Genomic DNA, 14,101 nt, shown 5'->3' on the forward strand with positions numbered 1-14,101 from the left:
CCTCTTCTGTCCCACCTATATCTCCCTGTTGGGAGCTGTAACAGCGGTAACAGCCCTTACTCAGTGGTGTGCCTAGCATCTGGGTTGGGGCTGGGGAATTGCCCCTTACAGCTCTGAGCTGGTCTCCCAGAAATACGGCCCACAGGGTGAAGAACCCAATCTTTTGGGGATAAAGCATCTATCTGGGGTGGGGGTCAGGATGCCAGCATTCTCTCCATCCCCCCGGTGCCTGGATGGGAGGCCACAGAGTGCCCGGGAGCTTGCAGGCCACTATCACAGGGAACACACCTTCCGGAGCCCGGCCTGGTGCCACCCAGTTAGCTGGGCATTTCCTTCTGTCCACAGCTCACCTCACTTCTGGCCTCAAACCCAGCCCTGAGTCTCTGGAACCTAGCAACTCTCACAGGAAACAATGGAAATTTCAGTTTTTATTCTCCCTCTGTCATTACTCAAAAGGTTTTCCTCTAAGCTACATGCACACACGCACACACACGCTGGTTTCTCTCCGCCCATCAGCCTGGGTTGCTCTGGAAATTTTCAGGCGGAAGGGAGACCTGGGCGCAGGCGGAGAGGCCCAGTGGCATGGCCCAGGGTGCTGTCTGTGGGTGTGTGTCAGATCATACAGGAGTGGGATTTACCACCCAAGCACCTGCGTCTGGGCCTGTGTGTGCACCAGCCGTGTGTCTCTGCACCCCTCTCCCGGGGCTCTGATTTATGTCAATCCAAGTTGGTCTGTGAGTGGTTTATGGGGAAAATGGTGTGTGTGAGCGACAATTCAATTCACTCTCAAGTGCCCACCGTGAGGCTCTGTGGTTAGTGCAGGAGAAAATGTGAAAAAGGCCAACCTGTGTGTGAGCAAATGATGTTCGCTTGTGTGTGAACCGGGAGTGCCTGTGCAGAATTTGTGTGTGAAAACACGTCCTGAAGCTTTGAGTCTAGGGTTTGAGACTCACGTTTGTGAGTCTGTGTAAAAATGCGAATTGGAACGTGAGCAGCAGCGTGTGTGAAAGTCGTGCCCGCTGTGTCACCTGCAGGGTGACACTTTTTAAGATTGATCAAGTGTGCGTCTGAGTGGGTGAGGTCTGTCGCTGTGCGCCGGTTGGGAGTGAGGACGCAAGTGTGAAGGGTCTTAGGGGGAACAGTGTGGCATATGCGTGTGTGTATGTGTGTGTGCGTTCCCAGGTGCGCAGTGTGCAGGCTGCGTGTGTGAAAGCATGGGGAGCTCTCACGGCCCGAGTGAAAGGTCACGTTGCGCGGTGTGAAAGGGGGTGAGAGCGAGTTTGGGGATCCGTGAAGGGGTCGCGAGCTTGGGGAGGGGCGGTGGGGGCCCGCGCGCAGGGCCCCGGCCCCGTCCCATCCCATACTCCAGGCCGGGTTTGGCGGGAAGCCGGGCTGGGCCGCGGCCCGCGCCGAGGGGGCTGGGGGGCCCAAACAAAGGCCCAGTTGGCTGCTCCGCCGGCTCGGGCTCCGGCTAGCGGCGCCCGCGGTTCGGGGGCGGCCCGGGGGTGGGGCCTGGCGCCTCGGGGCGGGGCGGGGCGTCCGGGGGCGGGGCCCGGTTCCCGGGGGCGGGGCGGACGGCCGCGAGGGCGGAGCGGGGCGGGCCGCGGGAGAGGTGGGGGCGGCGGGAGCGGGCCGCGCTGTCCGGAGGATTCCGCAGGCTGGCGAGCGGGCGGCTGCGGGCTGACGCCGAGGGAGAGAAGGGGCAGAGCCGGCCCGGCCATGGGACAGCGGGCGGCGGGCGCGCTGCTGCTGGCGCTGCTGCTGTACGGGCAGCTGCTCGCGGTGAGTGTGCGGGGCCGGGGGCGGGGGCTGGGTGGTGGAGGGCGCGAGCGCCCCGGGCCCGGCTCGCTGCGCCAGCCAACTTGGTTGGGACTCTGGCCCGGGACGGGGGCGCCTGCCAGGGACCCCGGGCGGGCACAGGCCGGCGCCACCCTCCGCCGTGGGGTTGTCCCGAGAGGCGCCCGGGGAAACCTGCGTGGGGCTGGGGGCGGGGCCGCGTGAGAGCCCGTGGGTCGCCCGGCCACGTTGCTGAGTCTCCAATCGCGCTAGGCATGGCCCGGCCTGCCATTCCTGGGGACCAAGCGGAGAAACTTCGAGCAGGGCGGGAACTTGGCGGGGCAAGGGCACCCTTTTCTGTGCCAGCTTGGAAAGTGGGCACTCAGTGGTGATGGGGAGACTATCAATCCTCACCGGAACTTTACCAGCCCGTCTGGCCCCTTTGGGAGCTAGTAATCGGGCAGGCACAAGTAAAATCCATTCCGGACACAACTGAGGTTTGTGTGGAATACCCACGGGCCCCGGAGCCCTACAGCCCAGGACTTGAATCCATCCCTTCTCCTCACCGAGAGCTGTGTGACCTCGGGCAAGCCCAAAGGGAACTCAAAATGCACGGTCTCGAAGTGTATACAGCTGGAAGCTGGTTGGCAGGACGGCATGGAAGGCGGTGGAAGTGCCTGGTACTGGACCTAGGTCTGTTTCCTAGCTTTTCTCTTCTGGGGTCCTCAGGTGCAGGGGCGGGCCTGCCACTACAGCCCACTTCCCTGCTCTGAGCTTGGATGGGCCCGTGCAGAGAAAAGGAATGCTTGGCCAGGAGAGGCTCTGAGGACCTGAGTGAACTCGAGAAGGGCGGGGCAGGGTCCGTGGGCAGGCAGCTGGTGGCAGATGTGGGTGGGGGCACATCTGAGGAGCTGGGCCTGCCCTGGTGAACCACAGGGCCTCCCCCACCCTCTTTGAGGCGGTCCTAGGTGGTCCCTGTCCCTGCCCCCTGCCCCCCACCCCTTCTCAGAGCCAAGAAAGGGACTTTTCTCTAAGCCAGTGTTTACCCAGTGACTGAATCCCTGTCCTCGCCTGGCTAGTTTTGTCTCACCTCTGCCCTCCTGAGTCACTCCTGAACCCCCACCCCAGACCTGACCCCTCAGCTCTCTAGCCCCGCCCACCTAGAACCTCTCCTTCCCCATCCCCATCTGCACTGGTTCCTTAATCTCCTCTCTCAGCCTCTCACCCCAGCACTTCCCGGTTGTCCTGTTGCTTCCCATCTTGATCCAAACTTGATCTTTATTTTTCCAAAAAGTAGGCACCAACGTAGCACATGGGATGTCTTCCTTTTCTGCAACTCCCCCAGCTCTGCTCCCCTGCTGAGGGGCTCCAGGATACTGGGTCCTACCATGGCTAGAGTGAGGAGGTGGGCGGAGTTATTTGCTGTGTGCAGGAGGAATTTCCACAGAAATTCCAGATTGCAGCCAATCATCTCACTCACTCATTCATTCAACATATCTTCATTGAGCAGCATTCCATGACAGTCAGTGGGAGTTTGGGGGTTCATTCATTCAGCAGACAGTGCTAAGCACCTACTGTGTACCATGCATCTGGCACTGCACTAGGGGCTGGGGCTTATGGGTGAGCAAGCACAGGCCCTGACTTTGCTTTCCCAGAACTGAGATGGGTAAACAGGCAGTTCCAATCCTGTGGGATTATAGTCTCCTCAGCAACCACACCGAGGTCTTCACTGTCCCAACCCTGGCTAATGATGGAGAGCTGGAAAGAGCTTGGATCCAAGAAGTCTGGATCCCAGCTCTGTAATTTTCTAGCCTGTGATCTGAGGCCATTTCTTTTTCGTGGTCTCAGTTTCCACATCTGTAAAATGGGGTAAGAAGTTTATTACACATTTTCAATGACATCAGATTCCCAGCCCAGTGCCCTAGCAAGCCTTGGGCTCCTCCTCACCCACTGTCCTTTATTTTTTCCGCCCTTTGGTTCACATCTACACAAGAGGAAGGTAAGGTGGTCCTTAGGGAGCTCAAGACTTCACTGGGGGCAGAAGACTGAGGAAGCAGTGGTCTGTGATTAAGTGTGGGAGTAATTTCAGTTCAGAGGAGGTGGAGAGGCTTGCTGGGGGTGGGGGCCAGGCCTGGGTGACTCAGTGCCTGCCTTGGCCTGCTGATCCCTTTTCTTCCTGCTGGGGCCTTAGCCCTTCCTTTCTTGGGGCCAGCCCTGCCAGGAGACAGGAATCCTGAGAGGGCTGCCATGATTACGGTGTTTTCAGGGCTGAGGAGGGAAGTCACTGAGATACCTGTTTCCTGCCTCGGCTGGGTTTCCGCACTAGGGAGGCTGTGGGTGGATGGGGGTAATGGAGGAGCTGGAGGAGCCTCCCCTTCCCTCAGGGGCAGCACTATCTCAGCCCTCCCCTGGACATAACTGGCTGCCCTGCCCAACCCCCTGCCTCCCAGCCCCCAGCCCCCAGCTCCTCTTTCTCTAGACATGGTTGGGGTGGGGTATGCTTGTGAGTGTGCCTTGGGACTTCTGGAGGGAGGGCCTTAGGCCATAGAGGAAGGTGGAGGCTGGAAGGGGCAGAGATGGACCCCCCCCCATACACTAGGCCCAGCTCCCTATGTCTGGGGAGTAGTGGCCCCCACCTGGCTTGGCCTGGGCCTGTTCTCAGGCTCAGTGCAGGCATGTTGGGATCTGTGGATCTGAGATTCAGCTGGGGAAAGAGGGTTAGAAGGAAGGTGGCAGAAGATGACTGGGTTCAGAGCTTGGAGTGCTAGGGAGGGAAGTCTTGGGGTGCCAGACCAGATGATGATAAAATAATATGGACAGTTCACATTTATTGAGTGCCCACTGTTTGTAGGCACAAAGTTTCTTAGCAAATTCTCGCATGCCACTCCCCTGCTCAGATCCTCCCTGCATTCCCCCTGCTGCTCATGATCAGACTCAAGCCCCTGACCTAATATAGCCCACAAGGCCCTTTGGGATCCGGCCTCCCCCGCTCCCTCTCAAAATCTCTCCTCTTGCCAACTTTCCCTTTGCTTACTCACTCTAGCTACACTGGTCTTTGTTTCTCGAATATGCCAAACACACTCCCACCCCAGGGCCTTTGCATCTGCTGTTCCTTCTACCTAGAACGTTTGTCCCTCAAATATCTACATGACCCTCTACCTCCCTTAAGTCCCTGACTACTCTGCCCACATTCTCCGTCCCCTTAGACTGCTTTATTTTTTTTTCTTATTGCTATCTGAAAGTATTTGTTTACTTATTTATCTCTCCCCCTCACCCCCCCACCAATTTAAGCTCCACGAGAGCAGGACCTTGTGTGTTCTTGTTCGCTGCTGCTGTACCTTTAGCATCTGGCAGGTAGTAAGTGCTTGGTTAATATATCTGTTGAATGCATTAACCCGTAGCTCCTCATATGGTCCCCATTCTCTAAGCAGAGGACATCGAGGCACAGAGAGGTTACATAACTTGCCCAGTAGCTCACAGACACACATCCTTGGTGGTACCGTGAGCCAGGCTTTGAAGGCAGACAAAGCTCTCCTTGCCACTCTGCCTCGTATCCCACTTGCTTATAGCTAGCACTAGATGTTGATAAAACTGTTGTCACTCATGTTGATAAAAGTAAGAACTCAGGTCTGAGGTCGTACAGAAGCTGCTCTCAGACAAGGAATATCTGGGCCTGGCTTCAGGGACAAAGGTGCTCCGGATGGGTACGCCTTGTCCATCCAGCCTCCTAGGGATGCCTGTCCTGGAGGGAGCCTAGAAAGACCTAACTCCAGGGTGGCTATTTGTGGGATCACCTGTTTATTTGTAGTTTTGTTAGTTAATTTCCTCATCGAATATTCCCCGAGGTCCTATAGACAGTTGAATTAATCCTTGGACTTTCAGGCCCAAGGGGGCCAGGCCGGACCCCACCCTGTGTGGGGTGTGAGGGGGAAGAAAGTTCAGCAGAGGTGCATGGAGCCCTCACTGGTTTCCCCTGGTTGTTCCCTGGGGGCTCAAGGTTTAGCGTGAGTCTGCAGAGGCTCCAAGGCTACTTGGCCTTGTGGGGAGACTCTCAGGATGGGGAGTGGGAAGGGCTGCGCAAGATGTGGAGAGATACAGAGCCACGATTCAGAGGCCACTGAGGCCAGACATGTAGGTTCTGGACCCTTCACCACTTGGGAGTGTGGGAAGGGCTCTCAGCTCTGGCCCCTGGCCCCCCTTCCCAGTCCATCCCAGCTGGAGAGGTCAGGCTGGAGAACGAATGGGCGAACTTGACTCCATCCCCCAGCAGCTTCCCAAGGATAGGGTGAACACAGTGCCCTCTCCTCCCAGGGCCCACCCTGGCCTTGCCCCCAACTCCCTTCTTCCAGGAAGAGGGAGGTTGGGCTGAAGATCCTAGCCCTGCTGGAATGTTCCCCCAACCCAAGCCTTGGCCTCTTTAGCCTTGCTGCCCCCTCCTGCTCCCAGGGCCCAGCAGGGGCCTGCTGGCCGCCCCAGCGCCCAGAGCTGGCTGACTGAAACCTTGAAGAATGTGTGGAACTCACTTCGCGGGGAGCCGCCAGCCTCACTGCTGGCGTTGGGTTGGGTCCATGTCAATAGTGGCCTTGAGAGGGGAGTGGCTTGTGGCTGCTGGGGGTGGCTGGGCTAGGGGCATCATCACGAAAGCCCGAAAGCCCTGAGAACAAGGCGGCTCTTTGAGGCCTGGGAATGTGGGGCCTTCAAGTGTCAGCCGCCCCCAGAACCCACCCTTCCCTGTTTTCCCCACGCCTGCATGTGCCACAGTTGCAGCGACCTTAGAGCATCCCAGTGGCATCCCTGAGGTGTCCTTAGGAGAGCTCCTGGCTACTACCAAAAAGAGCCCTTTCCCTGAGGCATGGAGGAGGGCACCCTGTTTCTCTATTGCTCTGGTTTGTAGGGGGGCATCTGGGGCACAGAGGCCTGTGATGTGCGGTGAATGAATAAATGGATTGATGATGGATGTGATTAAATATTCCATAAGCTAAAGTCCCCTACAGCTGCACATTAGACATTCATTCAACATTAGAAATTCATTCAACAAGTATTTATTGAGTATCTACTAAGTGTCTGACCTTGTTCTAGGTGCTGAGGTCACAGCAGGGAACAAAAGGTCAAATTCCCTTCCCTCACGTTACTTGCAGTATAGCCCGTGCCGGAAGACAGTAATGTCAGATGGCGATAGTGCTCACAAGGAAAGATAAAGCAGGAAAGAGGGTGGAGAGAGCGATGAGGTGTGATGGGGAGGTCAGGAAAAGCCTCTGAGAAGATAATACTTGGACAGAAGCATCTGAAAGAAGTGACGGTGTGAAACCTACAGATGCCTGGAGACGGGGCACTCTAAGCAGAGGGAACAGCTAGTGCAAAGGCCCAGGGGTCTCTGGCATATCTGAAAAACAAGGAGGCCCATGTGTTTGGAGCAGGGTGAGTGAGGGGGAGCATGGTCCACGTGCTCAGCCTTGGCCATGGGAAGGCCTTTGGATTGGCTTCTGAGTGAGATGAGAGGGCACTCTAGTTGCTTTGCAGAGAAGAGGATGTGGAGGGTCAAGGGCAAAAGCAAGCAAGCCGTGATCCCAGCCAAAGACAAGGGGAACTCACACCAGGGCGATGGAAGTGGGAAGCAGTTGATCCCTGAAGATATTTTGAAGTTAGGGCTGACAAAATTGGCGGATGGCTTGACTGGGTATGGGATAGGACAGAAAGAGAGGAGTCAGAGAGGTCTTCCCAGTCTGTGGTGTGAGCATCCGGAAGTATGGAGCAGACACTAATTAAGATGGGAAAACTCAGGGCACCTGGCTGTCTCAGTGGGTTAAAGCCTCTGCCTTCAGCTCAGGTCATGATCCCAGGGTCCTGGGATCGAGCCCCACATTGGGCTCTCTGCTGAGCAGAGATCCTGCTTCCCCCTCTCTGTGCCTACCTCTCTGCCTACTTGTGATCTCTGTTTGTCAAATAAATAAATAAAATTAAAAAAAAAAAAAAAGATGGGAAAACTCTGGGAGGCATTGGAGGGGAAGGCCTAGCGATGAGGGCAGCATAGGACCGACTCAGAGTGAGGACAGCCCCCCACCCCACCCCCTGAACCCCAGCCAGAGCTGAGACCTCTACGCTGTCCTGTGAATTGGGTGCTGGCGGAGTGGGGGGTCTTGCCACATACAGAGCTGCAGGCATGGGCCCCACAGCCCAAGCTCATGTTTGTGTATCTATGTGTTTATTTAGAATGTACTATCTTCCTCCCAGTCTAGCAGGGAAGCTCCATAAAGACAGACTCAGATTCTGTTCATTGCTCTGTGCCTAGTGCTAGGCCACAGTAGACAGTAGCTGAACATTGAACGAGTGAATATGTGAATGGCCTTGGGAGAAGTCAGCAGGCCCAGAAGGCCAAGCTCCTTGCTGAGGATAGAGAAGAGGCTGCTTTGGCCCCTGGGCAACAGGGGAGCTGTCCTTCCCAGCCTCTGCTCTCTGCGGAGACCTGGAGAATGTGGCCTAAGCCGGGGTGCCCACACTGCTGTCTTCCCCTTGTCTGTTTCTACTCTGGACTCAAAGCCACTTTCTTGGGCACCGCGATCGAGGGAAAGTGTGGGCTCAAAGGGCCCTGCCTTCAAGCCTTAGCTCGGTGCCCCCGGGCTGTGTGACCTTGGGTAAGTTGCTTTGTCTGTCTGAGCCTCAGAAATAGGGATCATGATGCCCGTTTCCCCGGTGTATGCGAGACCCTGAAGTTGCACTTTGCTTGGTGTGTGAAGGGAAATAGGTGTCGGACCAACGGTGGCTGTTCTGAGCAAACTGTTCCTGCTGAGGCCAGCCAGAGTGATGTTTGACTAAGGCTTCCGAGGGCCCAGCAGGCCACACCCTCTGATGAAAACTGCTGCCAGCGACTGACCCAGGACCCCGCGCTGGGCTTGTGGAATGAATGACCACATGGATGAAAGCCGCTGCTTCTCTCCTCTCTCGCCCTCCAAGGGCTCTGGATGTAACAGCCTCTGATCTGTCACTGCCCCCTTCCCCCACTGCAGCCACAGCTGCAGGACAGAGTCCAGCCTTCCACCCTGATTGCTCCTTCCTGCTGGGGGAGCAGGAGGGGGGCACACCCCAGGGTGTGGCTTGGGAAAGGCTTGAGCCTGTGGACGCGTTGTCCCCTTCCCAGATGTGTGCAGTTGGTGGGCTCCAAGCAACAAGAGGTGTGGCCAAGTAGCTCCCACGAGGGGCAGAAAGGATGTTGGTGCATCTTAAGGGGCGTGGCCAGGGGGGCTTCCTGGGACCCCATCCCTGCCCCGTCCTCCTTCAGGCCTGCACTGGAGGAGATAAGACCTTGCCCAGGGAGGTCCCGAGGGATCCTATAGGGTCAGTGGAGCTGCACAGCCCTTACTCTGACCCCTGTGAGCTCGCAGAGAAGCAGCGGGGTAAAGGGAAAGATATGCACGAGTGCGTGGTAACCTGTCTCTCCACCCTGTGCCTGGGGCTTGGGCTGCTGGGTAGAGACCTGCCCCTTACCCATGAGGGTGTGTCGCGTCCAGGTGTTTCATTTTCTTGCATCTGGCATCTTTCCCCATCTTTCCCCCAGTCCCAGTCTATGGGGAGTGGGAGGCAGCCTGGGGCTTGGCAGGGGGAGGACTTCAGAGGTGGCCTTGGGTGACCTCACAGATGGTCTCCTGGCATGGGGCTGGGAATTCCCAGCTGCTTCTGGCTCCTTCCCAGCCCACCTCCAGGTCCCTGACTCCACCTCTCCCTTCCCCGCCTTCCCCTGCTCACCCACAAGGAGCCAGATCTGGCCCCCACCTCCTGCTGCTGCTGGCCTCCCCTCCTCACCCCAGCTGACTCATCCCCTCTCCTTGTTTGGCGGTTCCAGTTTTCAAATAGTTGGGAACTGGGATCATGCCTCTTCTTGGATGCCTCGCTGGGCTGGATGGATTGAAGTTCTGGCTTCATAAATCCTGGCCCCAGCGGCCTCTGTCACTTCGCTTTCTCCCTCTCCTGCTGTTTGCCTTCCTGCGACCCTTGGGCCAGAAGAACAGAGACCTTGGAGTTTCCTGAGGCCAGACCAGGGTCTTCTCTCAGCCCCGGGACATCTAGGGGCTCCTCCCCAGGGACCCCAGTCACCTAGATCGTCAGCCAGTGCTCAGCGAGCGCGCATATCTTCTCTTGATTAAAAACCGCCACCCTGTCTTGAGCCAAGCCCCACACGGGGCTCTCTCCCAGCAGGCCTTATTGCATATAATCCCAGGAATCTCAAGGTTGGCATTATTTTTGCCATTTTGCAGAGGGGGAAACTGAGGCACAGCAGGGACATGGTTGGCCCAATTCATCCATCTCGTATGTGGCACAGCTGGAAGTGGGGCCCAGGTTGTCTGCCTCCAAAGTTGTCATCCCTCCTTCTGTGGATCCAGCCGGCTGGTGTAGAGAGAGGACAGTCAGGGAGGGCTGGCACAGGCAGGACAGGCTACACGGAGGAGGTGGACTGGGCTGGCCTTGGCAGAGAGTACAGCAAACTGCATATCTGCCATGTGGGCTTATCTCGTTCCAACTCCGAGGGCTTGGGTGCCTCTTGCCCCTTGGCCTCCATCCCAACTTAGTGATAACATTCCCCCGGGAGATGGATTTGGCTTTCCCTGGGACTGAGACCCCTGGGAACGTGGATCTTTCTCAGTCAGGTCCCAAGCTCCCCGTGGGACCTGCGCCTTTTGCCATTTGGAATTCAGTGAACTTTTGCCAAACGGGGCTCTCTCGGAACCAGCCTGTGCCTACCTCCATCCCGGGGACCTTCATGGAAGATAAAGCACAGACCGCATGGCCCATTGGGGAGGCATAATCTACACATAAGTCCCAAACTGAGTCATCCGAGCATCCCTGCGCAGTGCAAGGGTCAGGAATTTTCCCATTCATTCATTCATTCATTGCCTGAGGACCTACTGTGTGCTAGGCATCGAGCTAGGTGTTTTATCTGCGTTGTCAACTTTCCCATGTAGTTGGGATTCTACCTCCTCTTCCCACGAAGAAGCAGCTCCGTGGAGAGCCTTGACTTGCCCAAGATCACACAGCCAGGTGCGGAGGAAGGTGGGAGTGGAATCCACATCTGTCAGTCCTCCTGGGAGAAGTGAGAGACAGGGTCCCTCCTCTCCGGGGTCCCTGGGTCTTAGAGAGGCAGGACCCATGAATCAGAAGCACCCAGTGCAACTCAAAGTGCAGACAGAAACAGGTTGTCAGGGAAGGAAAAGATGGATTTCGTGCCTGGAAGACCTTGCAGAGGCAGTGGGGCCTAAAGAGCCTAGAGGATTTGGCTGGTGGGGGAGGAAGGCATCCGGGGCAAGGGGCCAGAAGTCATCTGTCCCCATTGTCCCTGGATTCACATTGTTGTCAAGTGTGTGGGCAGGAAGGCCCAGGCCTGCTGCTGGAGTCATTAACATGAGGAAAAGAATGAAAGGAAGCCACCAAGCTAGCTGAGGTGACATCCATCTCGGGTCCCCACCCTTTACCTGGCCAGACCAGGAGGCAGGAGGTCAAGGCCCCTGGCTGCCACTTAGCTGCCAGCCAACTGCTGACCCTCTTTCCTGGTCTTGATTTTTCTATCCATGAAATGGATTCCTTTCTTTCTCTTTGGCCCCCCGCCAACCCAGAGGAGTGGGAGTGTTGAGTTCTTGGAGAAAAACCACTGGCTTCCCGTCAAGGGATGGTGGTACGCCATTCTTCAGAGCCTCCCCTGTGACCAGTCCCACATCGTCCCTCACACTACCAGCACCCAGGTGCCAGGCCCTGAACGAGGGAACCAGATGGGGGAGGTGGCTGTCTGCTCCCTTAGACCTCACCTGTCCTTTCCGATGCACCTGAGATCCCTTCTGCAGCGGCCTGCCCACATGGGTTTCCCTCAGGGACCTGCGGCTGAGCTAACGACAGGGGAGCCGTCAGTGTTTAGTGACTGAGCATTAGCTTTGGGGGTCACAGGACTCCTATACTCCTCCTTGCCCTGCCTGTGTGATCCGGGACAAGTCTCCGACTTCTCTGAGCTTCATGTCTCCCAGAGGCAAAATGGGGCCATTCATTCATCCAGCAAACTTTTATGGAGTGCCAGCCTTAGGCCAGGCCCTTTGTTAGGTATAAACCAGCGGGGGGGGGGGGGGGGGGGGGCCCGGGGGGGGGTTTAGAGGGGGGGGGGGGGGGGGGGGGGGGGGGGGGGGGGGGCGTGCGGGGGGGGGGGGGGTGCGGGGGGGGGGAGGGGGGGGGGGGTGGCCCTGGTGGAGCTTTATAGTCTGAGAGGGAGGCCTGCTGGGTGCTGGACTGGTCCATACGAGGTGTGGGCCGGGGGGGCAGGGAGAGGTGTGCAAGAGCAGGTTTTCACGGCCACGTGGCCTCTGGGAGATGATCTGGAGTCTTTGTGACTTCGTCTAAGCCCGCATTTGTTAGTAGTGACTTTGCAGCCTGTTCTCCTTGTGGAAAGAGGGGAACCGGGGACACGGCCCCCCTGGGCTAGGGCAGGTGAGAAGACCCATAGGGCTGGAGAAGAGAGCAGGCTGGTTTTGTTGGGCATTTCAGATGAGCTCGTGGGTGTGGAAAATCACCAGGGTTATTTATGCTGAGCCTGATTAATTTAGGAGAAATGGAAGCCCGGGTGTGGGGCTCTGTGATGTTAGGCTGGACGAAGGGGGCGGGCCTGAAGCTCGAGGCAAAGGGAGGCAGAGACCAGCTCTGGCCTGGATTTGATTTGAAAGGGTTAAGTCAGCCCGGTGTGCTACCTCCTGGGTAGGGGGAGGTGAGGTGGGGAGCTGGGAAGGGATGGCTGAGGCAGGAATGTGTGATAAGATCAAAGCTTTCAGCCTGCCCGGGCCTCACCTTGGTTTCACCTGAGCAACTTAAGGGAATTCTCTCCTTGGAGGAGGAGGAGGCTGGAGAACTCCTGGGGGAGGGGGTTGCAGGTCCCACCCTCCTCCCTTGGGCACTCCAAAAGAGGTCCCGCCCCCATCTTCCAGAAGGCTCAGCTCTTGCCCCGACAGGTGCTGGTAGCCCCAGGGACCACCTTTACTTGGTACATCCAGACTGGGGTGGGGGGCCTCCCTCTTTACCACCCCTACCCCTACAGCTCTCTCACCCTGGGGGTTTCTGGCCAGACCTTGGGGAGCTCTTTCAGTGGCCTCTTGGCCCCCCATCCATTAATTCTCCATTTAACTCCGCAGGTTGTACTCAGGGATAGTGTCATAGACAGGAGGCACAGCCATGAGTCTTGTCCTGGTTCCATCACTTACTGTTCTGTGTCGCTGGGCGGGTGGCTGAACCTCTCTGAACCTCATCGGTCAGCTGGGAATGGCAATACCTTCTTGGTGGGATTTTGGGGGAAGACGAGAGATCATGTAAATCTCCTACAGCCAGAAGAGACCGTCGACAAATAACAGGAACCACTCTTTTGTGGTTTTCTTTTGCCCCCTTTGAAGATGACCCGTGGCACTTGACCAATAGGTAAACATGGAGGCTCCATTTGTCCTGCCCCCTCCTCCCCTGCCCTCTGAGAAGGTCCCAAGCCCCAGAGTCCATCCTTCTGTCCAGCACTCTTCACTATGGGTCTTCACGGTGTGGAGGGGAGCGGGGCAGGACAGGTTGTAAGAGAAGAGGGGGCCTAGACTCTTGTAAATGCCCCCAGGGCATTAGCCTGGCCACCTGTCCTAGTGACACCAGGTTGAGCTTTCCTGGCCAGCCCGAGTCAGCCAGGTGGTCCAGGCTCCCCCCTGGAGAACCGGGCCCCTCCGTGCCCCAGCCTCCACCCGGGCTCCTGCCTCCGCTCAGTGCCTTGGTTCTGCTATGGTTAATGATTATTCTGGGCAGCAGGGGATGGGAAGGCCCGCCCTCTCAGCGCCTTAACCACTGGTTGCACCCGAGGTATGTTAGCAAGCAGCTTGGGTGTTCCCTGCTTTAATGTGGCAGCCGGAGGGGGGCTGGAGGGGAGCAGGCAGTGGGGTCTTAGAGTCACAGATTGACAGGCCAGCCTGTGCCCCTGGGGCCCAGGCTTAGGGCCCACAGGATCTGGGTGAAATGTGAGGTAGGCATCATAGGCCCCTGTGCTTTGGTGCCAGCCGTGTGAGTACAGTCACACATCAGGTGAGCAAGGCCCCCAGCCCAGAAGAAGCCTTGTGCTCTTCCTCACCCAGGCTCAGACCCCCCCCCCCCCCGACCCCGCACCCGGGGAGTCCCAGCTGGAAGGCCGTGTGAGGGTTAGGGCTTTGGGGCAGCTGGGCTTGGCTTCTGACCCCCACTCTTGTACCTGGGGCTGTGTGACCCTGGGCGTGTCACTTTACCTTTCCGAGTACCGAAGCCCTCATCTGAAACAAGACACTACTAATGCCTACTTTGTGGG

The 14,101-nt window shown here is 57.5% G+C and overlaps 1 protein-coding gene across 1 annotated transcript in view; it reads left to right on the forward strand.

Moving 5' to 3' along the window:
- The first annotated feature begins 1,719 nt into the window (after positions 1-1,719).
- Positions 1,720-14,101, forward strand: part of LOC111154824 (heparan sulfate proteoglycan 2) — a 99,022-nt gene continuing 86,640 nt past the window's right edge. The window contains exon 1 of the mRNA XM_022514749.1: positions 1,720-1,782. Coding sequence (XP_022370457.1) covers positions 1,720-1,782 — 63 coding nt within the window. The remainder of the gene's footprint in view (positions 1,783-14,101) is intronic.

Source organism: Enhydra lutris, unplaced genomic scaffold (genome assembly GCF_002288905.1).
Source record: "Enhydra lutris kenyoni isolate GAN:26980312 unplaced genomic scaffold, ASM228890v2 scaffoldscaffold38, whole genome shotgun sequence".
NCBI classification, from domain to species: domain Eukaryota; kingdom Metazoa; phylum Chordata; class Mammalia; order Carnivora; family Mustelidae; genus Enhydra; species Enhydra lutris.